The sequence below is a fragment of the Symsagittifera roscoffensis genome, chromosome 5 (assembly GCF_963678635.1).
Source record: "Symsagittifera roscoffensis chromosome 5, txSymRosc1.1, whole genome shotgun sequence".
Lineage (NCBI taxonomy): Eukaryota > Metazoa > Xenacoelomorpha > Acoela > Convolutidae > Symsagittifera > Symsagittifera roscoffensis.
Genome location: NC_087066.1, coordinates 62,212,403 through 62,225,296, shown reverse-complemented (window position 1 = coordinate 62,225,296; position 12,894 = coordinate 62,212,403). Strand labels below are relative to the sequence as shown.

The following is a 12,894-nucleotide window of genomic DNA, read 5'->3' as shown; positions in this document are numbered from 1 at the left end:
TTACTACACCACAGAACAAACGACACTAATTTGAAAAAAAAATAATTTCGTTCAGATTTAGGCTTATTCAAAAACGCTGCAAAATGAGAACTATTCGCTCCTTAAAACTGAGCTGCTTTCCTTTGTCGCATTTATGCTGGAGAGAATTATGAGCGCTAAATCACTCTCGGCTTGTCGGTCATCTTCACAAAGCAGTTTCTCCATCAACGTCTTGTACTGATCAGCAGAGACTGACTTTAAAGACGCCCAGAAAGACGAAAGGATCACGGGGCATAATTGCGATGTAATGAATTTCATCTTCCATTGGTTCCGATCGTCCACTGGTTTTGCCCGTTCAGCGAAAGTAAACGACAGAATTTCAGCCAGCTCATCGAAAGTTTGAGAGACTTCGGAAGCAGAAGAAATGGAGCCTTCTCCGATTCCCATTTTCCTAAACACAAATCAGATCTATTCCGAACTGGCAATTACTTCCTCCGAGAAATATAGACTTGCTTAGTCTTTAACTCATATTCGAGGAAAAAGGTTGTTTTAGAATGAAACGTTGGAAGAAAACAAATGCATCACGTTGAAGTTCTAGAAATTTAAAGAACATTATATGATCAACACTGTTTTTACTAAACTAGCCCAACTGAGTTGAATTGAAGAAATCAAAAATCAAGCTGCAAAACAATTTTACCTAAATCAAATTTTAAGATTTTTCCAAAAAAAAATCACAACCTGTATCAGTAAGTGCTTTCACCAAGTTGAAAAAAAACCTCACCTTTTTGAAGAAAAAGTAACTTAATTAACCTCATTCATACTCAAAATTTGGTAATATCTAATTTTAAAAAGTTTAAGTCAATTAGACAACAACGGGATAGTACCAAAAAGTGACGGGGACAATTAAGAAATATTTTTTCAAAATTTAGACCAAAAGGCAAATCCAGAAGATATTTATTTCAGAAATGGACATTTATTTGCAAAGAATATGAGCATTAAGATTACACAAGTGAAGCTGCAATTACAATTCAACGAAATCGGCAAAAATGAGAGCTCTAAAAATTCATTGGAATACAAAAAAAAACATAGCCGACACAATTGGAAAAGCATCAATGAAAAAATAACCACTTCAACTTTTGAAAAAACTTCCACATAACTTTTGAATAGTAAAAAAATTATGGCCTTTTTCATAAGGCGATGAAAAAATTTCGATTGACAGTTTTGATAAAATTATATCAATTTAAGAAGGTAGCCAACTGAAATTTGGAAGTGTAATGAACGCAAGGAAACTGAAAAAAACTGACTCGTTTTTTCAAAAAACTTCATTTTTGAACTTCGAAAAAAATAGATGGGTTTAAAGCTCTTTGAATTTTTAGAACAATTTATAATTTTCACTTTTTTGTTAAAATTACCCCAATTTGAGAAAAATAGATCAATAAGTAAAACTTTTACTTCGCTGGGAAATCTGATATTTAATTTCCACTTTCGAAATTAGAAGTCGATCACGTTTTTCGAGACTTATACACTTTTGCTGTTCGATAAAGGAATTTGCCTTCCTTTTAACAATGGAAATGCACTGAACTTAAAAAGAAACCGCAATTCAAACCGCGAAAAATCAAAATTGAGCGTGAACAAATTTTAAGACTTTTTCTAAGAAAAAAATCACCAAGACCTATATAAGAGTACTCACCACGTTCATTACTCTTGAAAACTGGATAAATGCCTTAACTTTTCAATCCGCTGAGAAATTTGAAAAAAAAAAACACTTTCGAAATTAGAAGTTGATCACGTTTTTCGTTATCTTTGCACTTTATTGTTTGATAGGTGGAGTTTACCTTCCTTTTAACACGGAGGCGAAGCTTTGCTCCGCAAACACTAGTGAGAACAAGAGAAAAAGCAGCTCTATGAAGTGAAATAAGAAAAGTAGAAATAAGCCTCGAACTAGCAAAATTTTCCTCTACGTCTGAGATTCGAACCTGCGACCAAGAGATTAAGCGTCTCATTCCCAAACTAGTCAACCACTAGTCACAAATTAAGCAGAGAATATATGCTATGCTATTTCCAATGCTACAGTGCAATTTGTAAATAAGTGAACACTTTCATTTGCGAGTTAGGTTAGAAAAAAGAAGGTTCGTAACAAAACACTAGGCTTACGTAGTGTAAACATAGCCAACTGACAGTTGGAAAAGAACATTGCATGTAAGGAAACAGTAAAAAACTGATTTTTCTTTTGAAAACACTTCAACTTTCGTACTTCAAAGAAAAATATGCCCGTAAAGTTCTTTGAATTTCATAAAATTTATCAGTTGTGCTTTGTTAAAATTAACCCAATTAGGGAAAACTGGATCAATCAGTATAACTTTTATTTCACAGGGAAACCTGATTAAATTCAATTTGCAAATTTAAAAGCCGCTCATGCATTTCGCGAGCTTTACATTTTTGCTGTTCGATAGAGAATTTGCCTATCTTTTAACAAAAGAAAAAATGTAAACTTAGAAAAAATCAAAACTTGAACCGCTAAAAAGTTAATTTGAGCCAGAAATTTTTTTAAAACTTTTCCTGAAAAAGTCATCAAGACCTTTGTAAGAGTCTGAACTACCTTCATCGACTCTTATTTTGAGGGTAAACAAGTTTTAAGCCTTTTTGAAAATTATAATAACAACTCGAGAACAAAAAAACGGAGAAAAATAGCTAATCAAAACGTAATTTTCAGGCCACTCATTAAAAATCATGCGAGTTTCTACAATTTTAGGTTAAAAAATTCAATCCAATTACAACAAAACTGAATAACCTTTTATTATCTAACGAATTGCTGTATATGAATGAATCAAATCAGTTTAAGAGAAACCAATAATTGTTTTTGTTCTGAAAGAAAATACAAGCAATAAAATTGTCAAAAACTGCAACAAAAAAACTTATGCAACAGTCAGTTGGAAAATCAATTGACGCAGGGAAACTGTTAACGTAGGGAATTTCTTGTTTTTTTTTAAACTTTAACTTTCAATATTCAAAATAAAAAATATATGGCCAGAAAAACCTTTGAATATTAAGAACAACTTTTGATTGACGCTTTATTGATGCAAATAACTCAGTTTAAGAAAACTGAATCAATGGGTAAAGATTTTTATGCCCGCTGGAAAAGCTGAAAAACCAATTCACTTTCAAAGTTAGATATCAATCACGTTTTTCGTGACCTTTACATACACCTTTGATGTTCGATAGTGAAGTTTGCCTTCCTTTTAACAAAGGAAACGAACTAAACTTTAAAGGAAAACAAAAATCAAACCGCGAAAAAAAGACAACTTGAGAGTGAACAAATTTTAAGATTTTTCCTCAAAAAAAAGCAATCATCACTACGAGTCTTCAAAACTTCAAGCGCAAAAAAATTTGAAAAACTAAAGTTTCAGACGCTAAGACTAAAATTTGAGGGTGAACAAATTTCAAGCCTTACCAAAAAAGTTTGCTGTGCATATAGCACAGAATGTTCTGACCAAAATCATAAAACAATTCCAAGAAAGAGTTTTTTTTCCATTTTTGCTTTTTAACTTGCACGATGTTAAAGTGCTAAAAAAAACTTCCACAACAAGTTTTACTTTTAGTAAAATCAAGTTTTTTTTTGAAGTTTAATTGTTCAATTTCCATCAATTTTTACATAACGAACATTACTAAATCGCGTTACTAGCTCGAAATTAGGCTAAATCTCAAAATTTTTTACCCAGTTTTTCTCGACACTGGAACAACTTTTCGGAATATTGTTCGAATTACGATTGAAAGAGCTTTAATATGATAAATTACTCGACCTATTCCGATGATTATTCGTGGTTCCTAATTTTGCGTGAAAAAAGAAACAAAAACACATCCGACTACAAAGTTTCTCCCCATTTTCAACGGTCGGAACAGTAAGTGAAAACGCACTTCGTTCATTAACCTTCAAACACTGATAACAAGGATACTTACACGAGTTGAGGGATAAATTTAGCTGCCAAAATAGCCCCAAATCCAACGTCACTCTTGGATCTTCCGTCAATTGCATCTGGTGCTCTGTACATATCATACAGCTAAAAAAGAGGAAAATCACGTATATGATCGCGAACTAACCCTATTCATTTTTCTGTGCATATTAATTTTTGTCAATCTCAACAAAAATTTCGCCTTTTACTTTCCACCCCACACTCATTTTTGATCTGAGTATTATACAAACAGATCTTCCAATTTCAAACCCAGATTACGTTTCTAGCAGAAGTCAAACTAGAGGCCCAGCTAAAGCTGGAGGCACCTGTTTGATAGATTTTGATTTTGTTGCGGCATGTGATAGATAATTTCACAAATTTAAAAATTGGGCTTCACCATAAATCTAATTAATGCTCTATTTATTTTGTAAGTTTCCAGAGACATAACTTTTTTGATCAAAATTTAGGGCGTAGCATCTTATGCACGGAGGCTTCCCACAACCTGTTGCCTCGAGTAAACCCTAGATATCTGATTGAGTTGTTTTCGAAAAGTCAAAAAAAAATTTTTATTAGATAATTTAGACGTGAGCACTTACACAGATAGATAGCTTCGCACAACGCTTTCTTTTGATTGAACCGAAAACCTCAGATTTTGAATGGAAGTTTTAGAGATAAGTCAAAATTACAAAAACGGTCAAATTATCTCATAATTTGTTTTTTCGAGAGCGTCAATTTTTAGAAAAAAAAATTGTGCGGAACCGCTCATACAACGGAGCTTCCTACATACCATTATATCAATTTAACTCCAAATATCAGATTTGGGACGGCAGTTTTTGAGAAAAGTCAAAAAGTTCCAAAAACTGTCAATAAATCAAAAGACTGAATTTTCCGAGGGTCATTTGTAGAGAAAAGTTTGGGCTAAACTGCTTATTTAAGGGGATTTCCCCACAACCAGTGCTTTGGACTGAAATTAAAACCTCCTGGAGGGTCGTTTTTGAGAAATTGGAAAAAAAATCCATAAATATGGGTCAAAAATTGCACCCACACGCTTTTTCAAAGGCTGTAGAAAGTATTTTAAGGTAAAAAGCGGCTAGGTATTTATGCAGCCACTCCGGGTAGTAGGCGTAATTCCCATTGGTACAGCTTTTTTGAAAATCGGTAAGTTAGTTTTTGAGAACAATAAAAATACAAAAACCCAATCCCATGCATTTTCACGCAGAGGCGAAGCTTCGCTCCGCAAACACTAGCGAGAACACAACAAAAAGCAGCTCTTTAAAGTACAATAAGAAAAATTATAAATAAGCCTCGAAATAGTCAACAAAAATTGGTCACGTCTGATATTCGAACCTACGTTCTAGAGATTAAGAGTCTCACACACGAACCACTCAGAAACAGAAGCTTCATATGCACCAAACACTAGCCACATATAAAGCAGAGAACCGATGCTATGCAATTCCCAGAAGCTACAGTGCAGTGAAATTTTCAATTAAAAGCACACTTTTGTTTGCGAGTTAGGTTAGAAAAAAAGAAGGTTCGTAATAATACACTAAGCTAATCGCAAGTGTAATACTACCTGTTGTTAACAAGCAGGAATTAGAAAAAATATTCGCAATCAGAAATAGTAAATTGAATAACAGGACGACTGTCAATTATATTCAAAACTATGTTAATCGAAAAAAACTATGCTTTGAAAATTAAACCGACAAAAAATATCCATATTTAAGAAAGTCCGACAATTCAGTTTTTTCCGGCAGAAATTTTCAATTAAGTCATTCTGTGGAAAACAAGCACCGACCGGGACTCAAACCCTGACCTTTGGGTGCAAAGGCAACCGCGTTACCTCTAGACCAAGTGATACGGAGCCTGGAAGTTGTAAAGTTTCAGTAATGAAGCAAGTTCAACTTTTAACAGACGTAAATGAAAAAATGCTTGCGCAAAAAAAAGACTTCCCGATTACAAGAAACTTGCTCTCGCAAGTGTAACAATCGAAATCTTACAGTTTTGAATGTAAAATTCTGTGAAAGGACCGTCTGAGCAATGTCTGTCGAATTCCCAAAGTGTGATTTTGTGAAGTTTCTGAAGGAATCCATTCTGTGCTCGAGAAGAACATCCCCGAACGTCAGATTTGTACTCCACAATTCATCTAAAACATTCAAGATAGCTATCAAAACGATAGAACTAATATAGCAATTAATAACCGACGTTATTGACAGATATAAACTAGTAACAGAAAATAAAGAACAACAACTTTCTGAGCATCAGGTAAACGCTGGAATACAATGAAAAAGGTTACTATCACAATTCTGGATTCTGATACACTGCCTTCATCATGACCACTTTCTGTGAACAACAAATAAAAAAATTAATTAATATTTTCAAACATAATAATTAGCTAATTTAATGTAATATTTCATCGTTGAAAACTAAATTATCCACTTCGCTAAGTGTGACTACCAAAAAAACTAGTTTTTCTCGATTCTTTTTTTTTATAATTTCTCTTTGGAATCAGAATTACGACACAAAGGGCTTTAATCCAAAAAAAAATAGTTTATCTCAATTCTCATTTTTTAAAATTTCTCTTTGGGATCAGAATTACGACATAAAGGGTTTTAATCTTAACTTGGCATTTCTCACCAAACGAAATTTCTTTGAGGTGAGATAGTCAAATTAACCGAAAAACACCCTACACCATAGTTCTAGGCCACCTCACTCGGTCAAAAAACAGAACATTTTATACAATTTGGTTTTACAAAGAATAAGGTTTTGCAAAAGTTGACTGACCAAATAATACTACACTTGCGAGTCTAAAACACTAGCGAGAGCAGGACAAAAAGCAGCCCTATAAAGTGCAATAAGAAAAGGTAGAAAAAAGCCTCGCATTAGCAAAAATTCTGCTATGTTTGAGATTCGAACCTGCGACCTAGAGATTAATAGTCTCAAAGACTCGGCCACGGAAGCTTAATAAGATCGAAACAATAGCCACGAATTAAGCAGAGAACAGATGATAGTCAATTTCAAATTCTACAGTTATATTTCCAAATAAGTGAACGCTTTTAATGAAAACTTTTACTTGCGAGTTAGGTTAGAAAAAAAAAGAAGGTTTGTAATAACACACTAAGGTGATCGCTAGTATAAACAGGTAAAACAAAACCTATGAATTTAACATTTGACAACAATTTGATTCGTTGACTCTCAATTAATTCAAATTGAGCAGAACTTGTTGGACTTTTCTGCAACATCAGGCAGATTTCTCGGAGATAATTTTTCAAAACCGAGTGGTCGCGTTAGCACTTTAACCAAAAATTTAGAGCTTACATCTTAATTGGTGTTGTCCCTACGCTAAGACATGTCATTTTTACTTACATATTAAGTAAAAAACTAAGGCGAAGCTGTGCTTTGCAAACACAAGCGAGAAAAAAGTAACTCTAAAAAGTGAAATAAAAAAAGCTCAAAATATGCCTTGAAAACAAACGTTTGCTGCGCGAAATCAATCCTACGACCAGGAGATTTAGTGTCTCTTGCCCTAGCATCTGCGAAACCAGTCATTGACAATTTACTAACAATAGCCACAAATAAAGCAGCTACACATGCGAATAATTTGCCAATGCGATGCAGCTAAACTGGCACCAAATACAAATAGACACAAATTTGCAAGTAAAAAATTGGAACTAGCGTAGCGCACTTCCAGTGCTTCGAATTTATGACAATTCAAAAAAACCGCATATATTGGAAAATATTTGCATCCTTTGAGTGTACTCTGACAGCACCCGATTACAGGGATGGTAATATCAATAGAGTACTCTTTTGTTATTCAAGTTTATTTTAATTCAAATTTTGAAAAAACCATACAATTTTGCCATTTTTTTCATATCTAAGTTCGTTGAAATTTTTTAAAATGACAAAAATGTCAATTTCTGACGTCATTTTTTCGGGAACTAAAAGTAATTGAGCAGTCGCATTTGGACGCAAGGGTTGTGAACTTCAAATCCAAGAAAAGTGCCATCGCAAAAAAAGAGCACTCATATTTGAAGGCAAGATTCGCAACCGCTGAGAGTACTCTAAAACCCCCCAACTTCAGGGTTAGAAATTCCAAATTTTGAAGAAAAAAAAAATCAAATTTAGGTTTTCTAAAAATTTTATTGAAAAAATTATAAAAAACGTCATATCTCAAAAACTACGTGGATTTAGGCAGTTATATTTGAAGCAAAAACTCGCAAACCCTAGGATTAACCTGACAAAGCCTCACTATAGCGATGGAAAGTTCAAATTTTTTATATCTAATTTCTTTGAACATTAAAAAAAAACATTACAAACGTCACATCTCAGAAACTAAAAGCATTTGAGCAGTCGCATTTGCACGCAAAACTTGCAACATGAATTTCCTGAGAGTACCCTTACAGTACCCAATTACAAAGTTGAGAATTTCAAATTCTGAAGAAAAAAAAAACTATAATTTCTGAAATTTTTTTAAAAAATCACACAAAACTTCATATCTCGAAAACTACAAGGGTTTGAGCAGTCATATTTGGAGGTAAGATTCACCACCCCTGAGAGTACTCTATACCCGCCAACTACAGGGTCGAGACTTTCAAATTCTGAAAAAAAAAAATTAATCTAAAATTTCTGAAACTTTTTTTAAAAAATCACACAAAACGTCATATCTCGAAAATTACAAGGATTTGAGCAGTCATAATTGGAAGCAAGATTCGCAATCCCTGAGAGTACTCTATACCCGCCAACTACAAGGTCGAGACTTTCAAATTCTGAAAAAAATAAACTAACATTTCTGAATTTTTTTTTAAAAAATCACACAAAAATTCATATCTCGAAAACTACAAGGATTTGAGCAGTCACATTTGTGGGAAGATTTAAAACCCCTGAGAGTACTCTATAGCCGCCAAATATTGGGTTGGCACTTTCAAATTTTGAAAACTTTTGAAAAAAAATCACAAAAAACGTCATATCTCGAAAACTACAAAATAATACGTTGAAAAAACTTTAAAAATGCCGAGATAGTCAAGCCCGCATTTAAATATATAATAGATATAACAAACTAAAGGCATCCATACCTCCTTCGCATGTAATAAATTGGAAGCAGAAAGCCAAATTATGCATTCCAAAAATATTGCGAGATATATTGAGTCGGGAAAATTCTGCAATCGAGTTTGTATTGTTTTAACATTTTCGCAAGAAATAAGATTTTTTCAGTTCATTGGATGAATAAAAAATGCATCAATTGAGTTAACTTATTACCAATCGGATTTGAAAGCAAATGCTATCAAGCTGTAAAGGTGCCCCAAAAGTGGCACCAATATTTGCGACTTAGCTTGAAAAAAGAATAGTCGTACTATTACATTACGCCAGTGTAATAACAGGGTAACATACTTGAATTAAACAGCTCCAGGTCGCCGACTGGATCCTGTACCCAGAGAAATGCATCTTTTTCTCTTCCAACGCTCGAACCATTGATCGAGGTCTCCTTTTGTCCGTCCAATTCTGACTTCTCTTGAGAACTCTGTTCTACCAAAAGTGAATTATTGGCATGCAATGATGACAGGACACCTATTAGATCGGCAAACATTGAGACTCTGTTTGTCTCTCCGCCTGGGCAGAATTTGTTTAGAAACGGTAGCAGACCGGCCGATGGGAGAGGCTGCTTGTATGTGTTTAATGACCTGTAGTGCCTCGGCTCCTCTCTCAGTCTGATCCCAACCAAAACGAAGAAGATGACAAGAGGTATAGTCAGTTCGGCCAACAAAACGAGCTGTAAATGATGTAAATAATTAAAATAGAAAATTTTACGGCGCAAAAGGGGTTTTATTTTGATTGAGGAGACATAAAGACTTCAGAGAAGAGAGGTTCAAAAGGTATTCATCGGATAATCAAATGATTTCCGGAGTTCACGAAGTTTGCTTTGATTCACAGAAAAAAATAGCGAAAAACAACATCTGATCTTGTTCTATTATAAAAATGCTGTTCCACACACCATTTCCTGATGATTTAATTTCTTATATATTACATATTCAGCCCAGTATATCCTCTAATAAGCAACAGCTCCCACAATTTAAGCTATAATAACATTTCTTACTGGGTGGCGCCTTTTCACAGTGTAATTTTTCCATAGCAGCAACTTCAATTGGTGAAAAAATCCCATTTTTACATCCCCATAGACAACAAAAAAGCCAACGGCTTTAGCTAGGTCGGAGAATTGGCGAAGACAACCATTTGTATACACCAGCTACTTCACTGATCTGAAAATGAAGACAAACGATAACAGAAGAGGAGAATTTGTTTAATAGAAGCTCTGATATTATTTTAAGTTCTGTGCGCTCTGCGACACAGCAGAGCGGTCTGTGCGCTCTAAATTCTGTGCGGTCTGTGCGCTCTGCAATCTAATTTGAACCCCTATATAACAAACTGGTACGTGGATTTCATCAAAAAAGAGCCCACTACACTACACTCAACAATGACAAATCGACCCAGCCATGTACCAACCAAGGAGTGCCCCAAGGAACTATCGGCGCACCGTTCTTGCATAATTCCGCATGCAATGACATAAGTATCCCAATAGAGTTTCAAGAAAACACCACTATCACAACGATTGCGGACGACAACACACCCCTAGTTAAAAAACTAAATTACAAAAGGGGCCCTTCCATTTAGTTACGGTAAGTGCACAAGCTGGATAGGGCCATACCAGCGATATAAAAATGCATATATATCAGCAATGAAGTCATAAATCAGCATTAAATGCATCGTCATAATTTTCATTTATCTTAGCCGTCCTTCCTCTACAATAGCGCTTATGGAGTTGTCGATAAATTGAACTTTGCGTAGCGATCTGCACCCCCTTATACAAAGTATTGTGCCAGTCAGTCATATTCGGAAGTTTGACCTTGAGAGAAGCAAAAAACACTTGATTTTGGAGTGAAATTTAATTTTTCAAAATTTCGAATGGAACCTGTCATGCACGATTTTCTCGCGATAACTGAAAATCAGAAAAGAGAAGTCAGAACGATCGAGTGACAATCGCGGGAAAGTTGCTAGAAAAATCAGTGGGAAATTGCTATTCGCAATTTCAGTAGCAATAATAATCGAGAGTAGAGCTGTCCCATCTGAAACAGAGACGAGCGCATTCCCACGAACTGGATTGTTGTGACTGGAGTACTATTATTAACTGGACCAGAGTGAACCTTCGGTGGAAAGGTGGACAGCTAGAGTGTCCCAATGGTTCACGAGAACTTACAGTCTAGAGTAAAAACTTGTTCTTGTTATTAAAACTGACTAACATTAAACCCCTACGACCTGTACTATCACTTCCCGGCAGCTCGTATGAGAATCTTAACAAAATGCTTGCAAAGTTTTTTGACAACATCGATGGAGCAAATATATAAACCAATACTAAAGAGGCTAGAGAAAAAATAGAAAACATTGCTCTAGATCCGGATGAAACCATAATATCTCTTGATGTGAAAAGTTTGTACACCAACGTTCCCCTGAAGGAGGCAATTGAAATTGCTTTACAGAAGCTGTACAGCCAGGAGTCTCCTCCTGAAATTCAAAGAGCAACCATGAAAAGGCTTTTGAATATGGCGGTCAGCAAAGTATATTTCAAGTGTAATGATTCATGGTATGTACAAGTTGATGGTTTAGCAATGGGCGCGTCCCTCGCTGTAATTCTGGCAAACTTATGGCTGAAAGAATACGAATTTGCTCTACGACAACAAATACCGGTGGGAACGGGGGTACAGCAAATTAATGACAAAAACGGCTTGTGCCCATGTTGCAGCAGGAAAGTCACATATAGATCAAAGGGGGTTGAATGCGAGAGTTGCCGAAACTGGTATCATCTAAGATGCGGAAAAATATCCGATGACGTATACGCATCAATAATGTAACATTCGCCCAAATATCACACAGCGACGGAGCGTAGAAAAAGTACCTATCAACGACTGGCAGGCGTCAGTTACCTTAATTCCACTCGTTTTTCACCGTCTCGACCTTGCCAGTTGATTTTCTGGTCTGTTTAGGGCAAAGTAAAAAGTTACCATTTTTAGGCCATCAGTCAAACGACTTTTGATCAGCTTTCGTTTGCATGCGAACACAACCACATAGCTGAGTCTCGGATCCTCAGACTACGTGATTGTCATTAAAAACACGGCTCGAACAACCTATTTTTATATGTTTTTGTGTGACAGTTTTATATTAAATCCATTGGAGATGGATTGACCCTTTCCTTTTTCTATCTACTCATGCTCTGAAATATTAAATAATAACGGTGTTAATTAAGATCTAGGACATTACAGCAGCTGTTATAGTCAGTTTTCACAGTCCCTTCACATATAACAGTCTCTGGGGGACCAAGCCTCCGCTCCCGTGATTTTCTTGAGATAACACTCTTATCTCCTATATTTCGTGTCCCGGGAGGGTTCCGTGGTATTTCTCTTCCCCCCACTGAAGCCTCCGTCTCCACGAATATCTGTCGCTAAGGTCCTTATCGTGTGTTTTTGCCACGATAAGAGGCTCCGTGTTTTTCTGTCTCTGATACAACTGTTCTTCACAATCTATATCGTGGTTCTGATTTTCGTCTTTTTTATTCAAAATGGCCGTCTTTTTTCTATTTCTCAGAAATGTTCTTCTTCCGATCGAAATTTTAAAAATAAAAATTCTAGAACATTCTGACCCTCCGTCGCAACACTTTTCTGTTCATAAGGCCTTTAGTCACTTTTATTTCTGTCGCGGGAAGGTTATGCTGTGTCATCTGGCAGAATGGCACATACTCCCCGGACAAGTCTCCATCAATGTCCCTATTGATCGCACAACACCGGGTTATCGCCAAGTAGGTATCCAGTTTTCTGTAACCAATCTTACAAATCGCATAAGAAAATGAAATTTATCTACTCCACTTCAACTCACTACGTGTTCACAAATGGCATCGTACTACATCTCACTGCCTTTCAACATT

At 35.4% G+C, this 12,894-nt stretch overlaps 1 protein-coding gene across 1 annotated transcript; it reads right to left on the bottom strand.

Moving 5' to 3' along the window:
• Positions 1-90: 90 nt before the first annotated feature.
• Positions 91-10,176, bottom strand: LOC134846818 (ATP-binding cassette sub-family A member 7-like). Its single transcript, XM_063864214.1, has 5 exons — positions 10,018-10,176; positions 9,315-9,693; positions 5,927-6,072; positions 3,937-4,037; positions 91-430 (listed from the first exon to the last, which is right to left on the bottom strand). The coding sequence occupies exons 1-5, from the start codon at positions 10,081-10,083 to the stop codon at positions 91-93; spliced, it is 1,032 nt and encodes a 343-aa protein (XP_063720284.1). The 5' UTR covers positions 10,084-10,176.
• Positions 10,177-12,894: the final 2,718 nt, after the last annotated feature.

Bases quoted from the DNA above. Each gene is read 5' to 3' on its own strand.
- LOC134846818 (XM_063864214.1), bottom strand. From the start codon at position 10,083: ATGGGATTTTTTCACCAATTGAAGTTGCTGCTATGGAAAAATTACACT. The intron at 6,073-9,314 runs GTATGTTACCCT...TGAATGTTTTAG, and splicing joins CCTGGAGCTGTTTAATTCAA to ATGAATTGTGGAGTACAAAT. The intron at 431-3,936 runs GTAAGTATCCTT...ATTTGTGTTTAG, and splicing joins AAATTTATCCCTCAACTCGT to GAAAATGGGAATCGGAGAAG.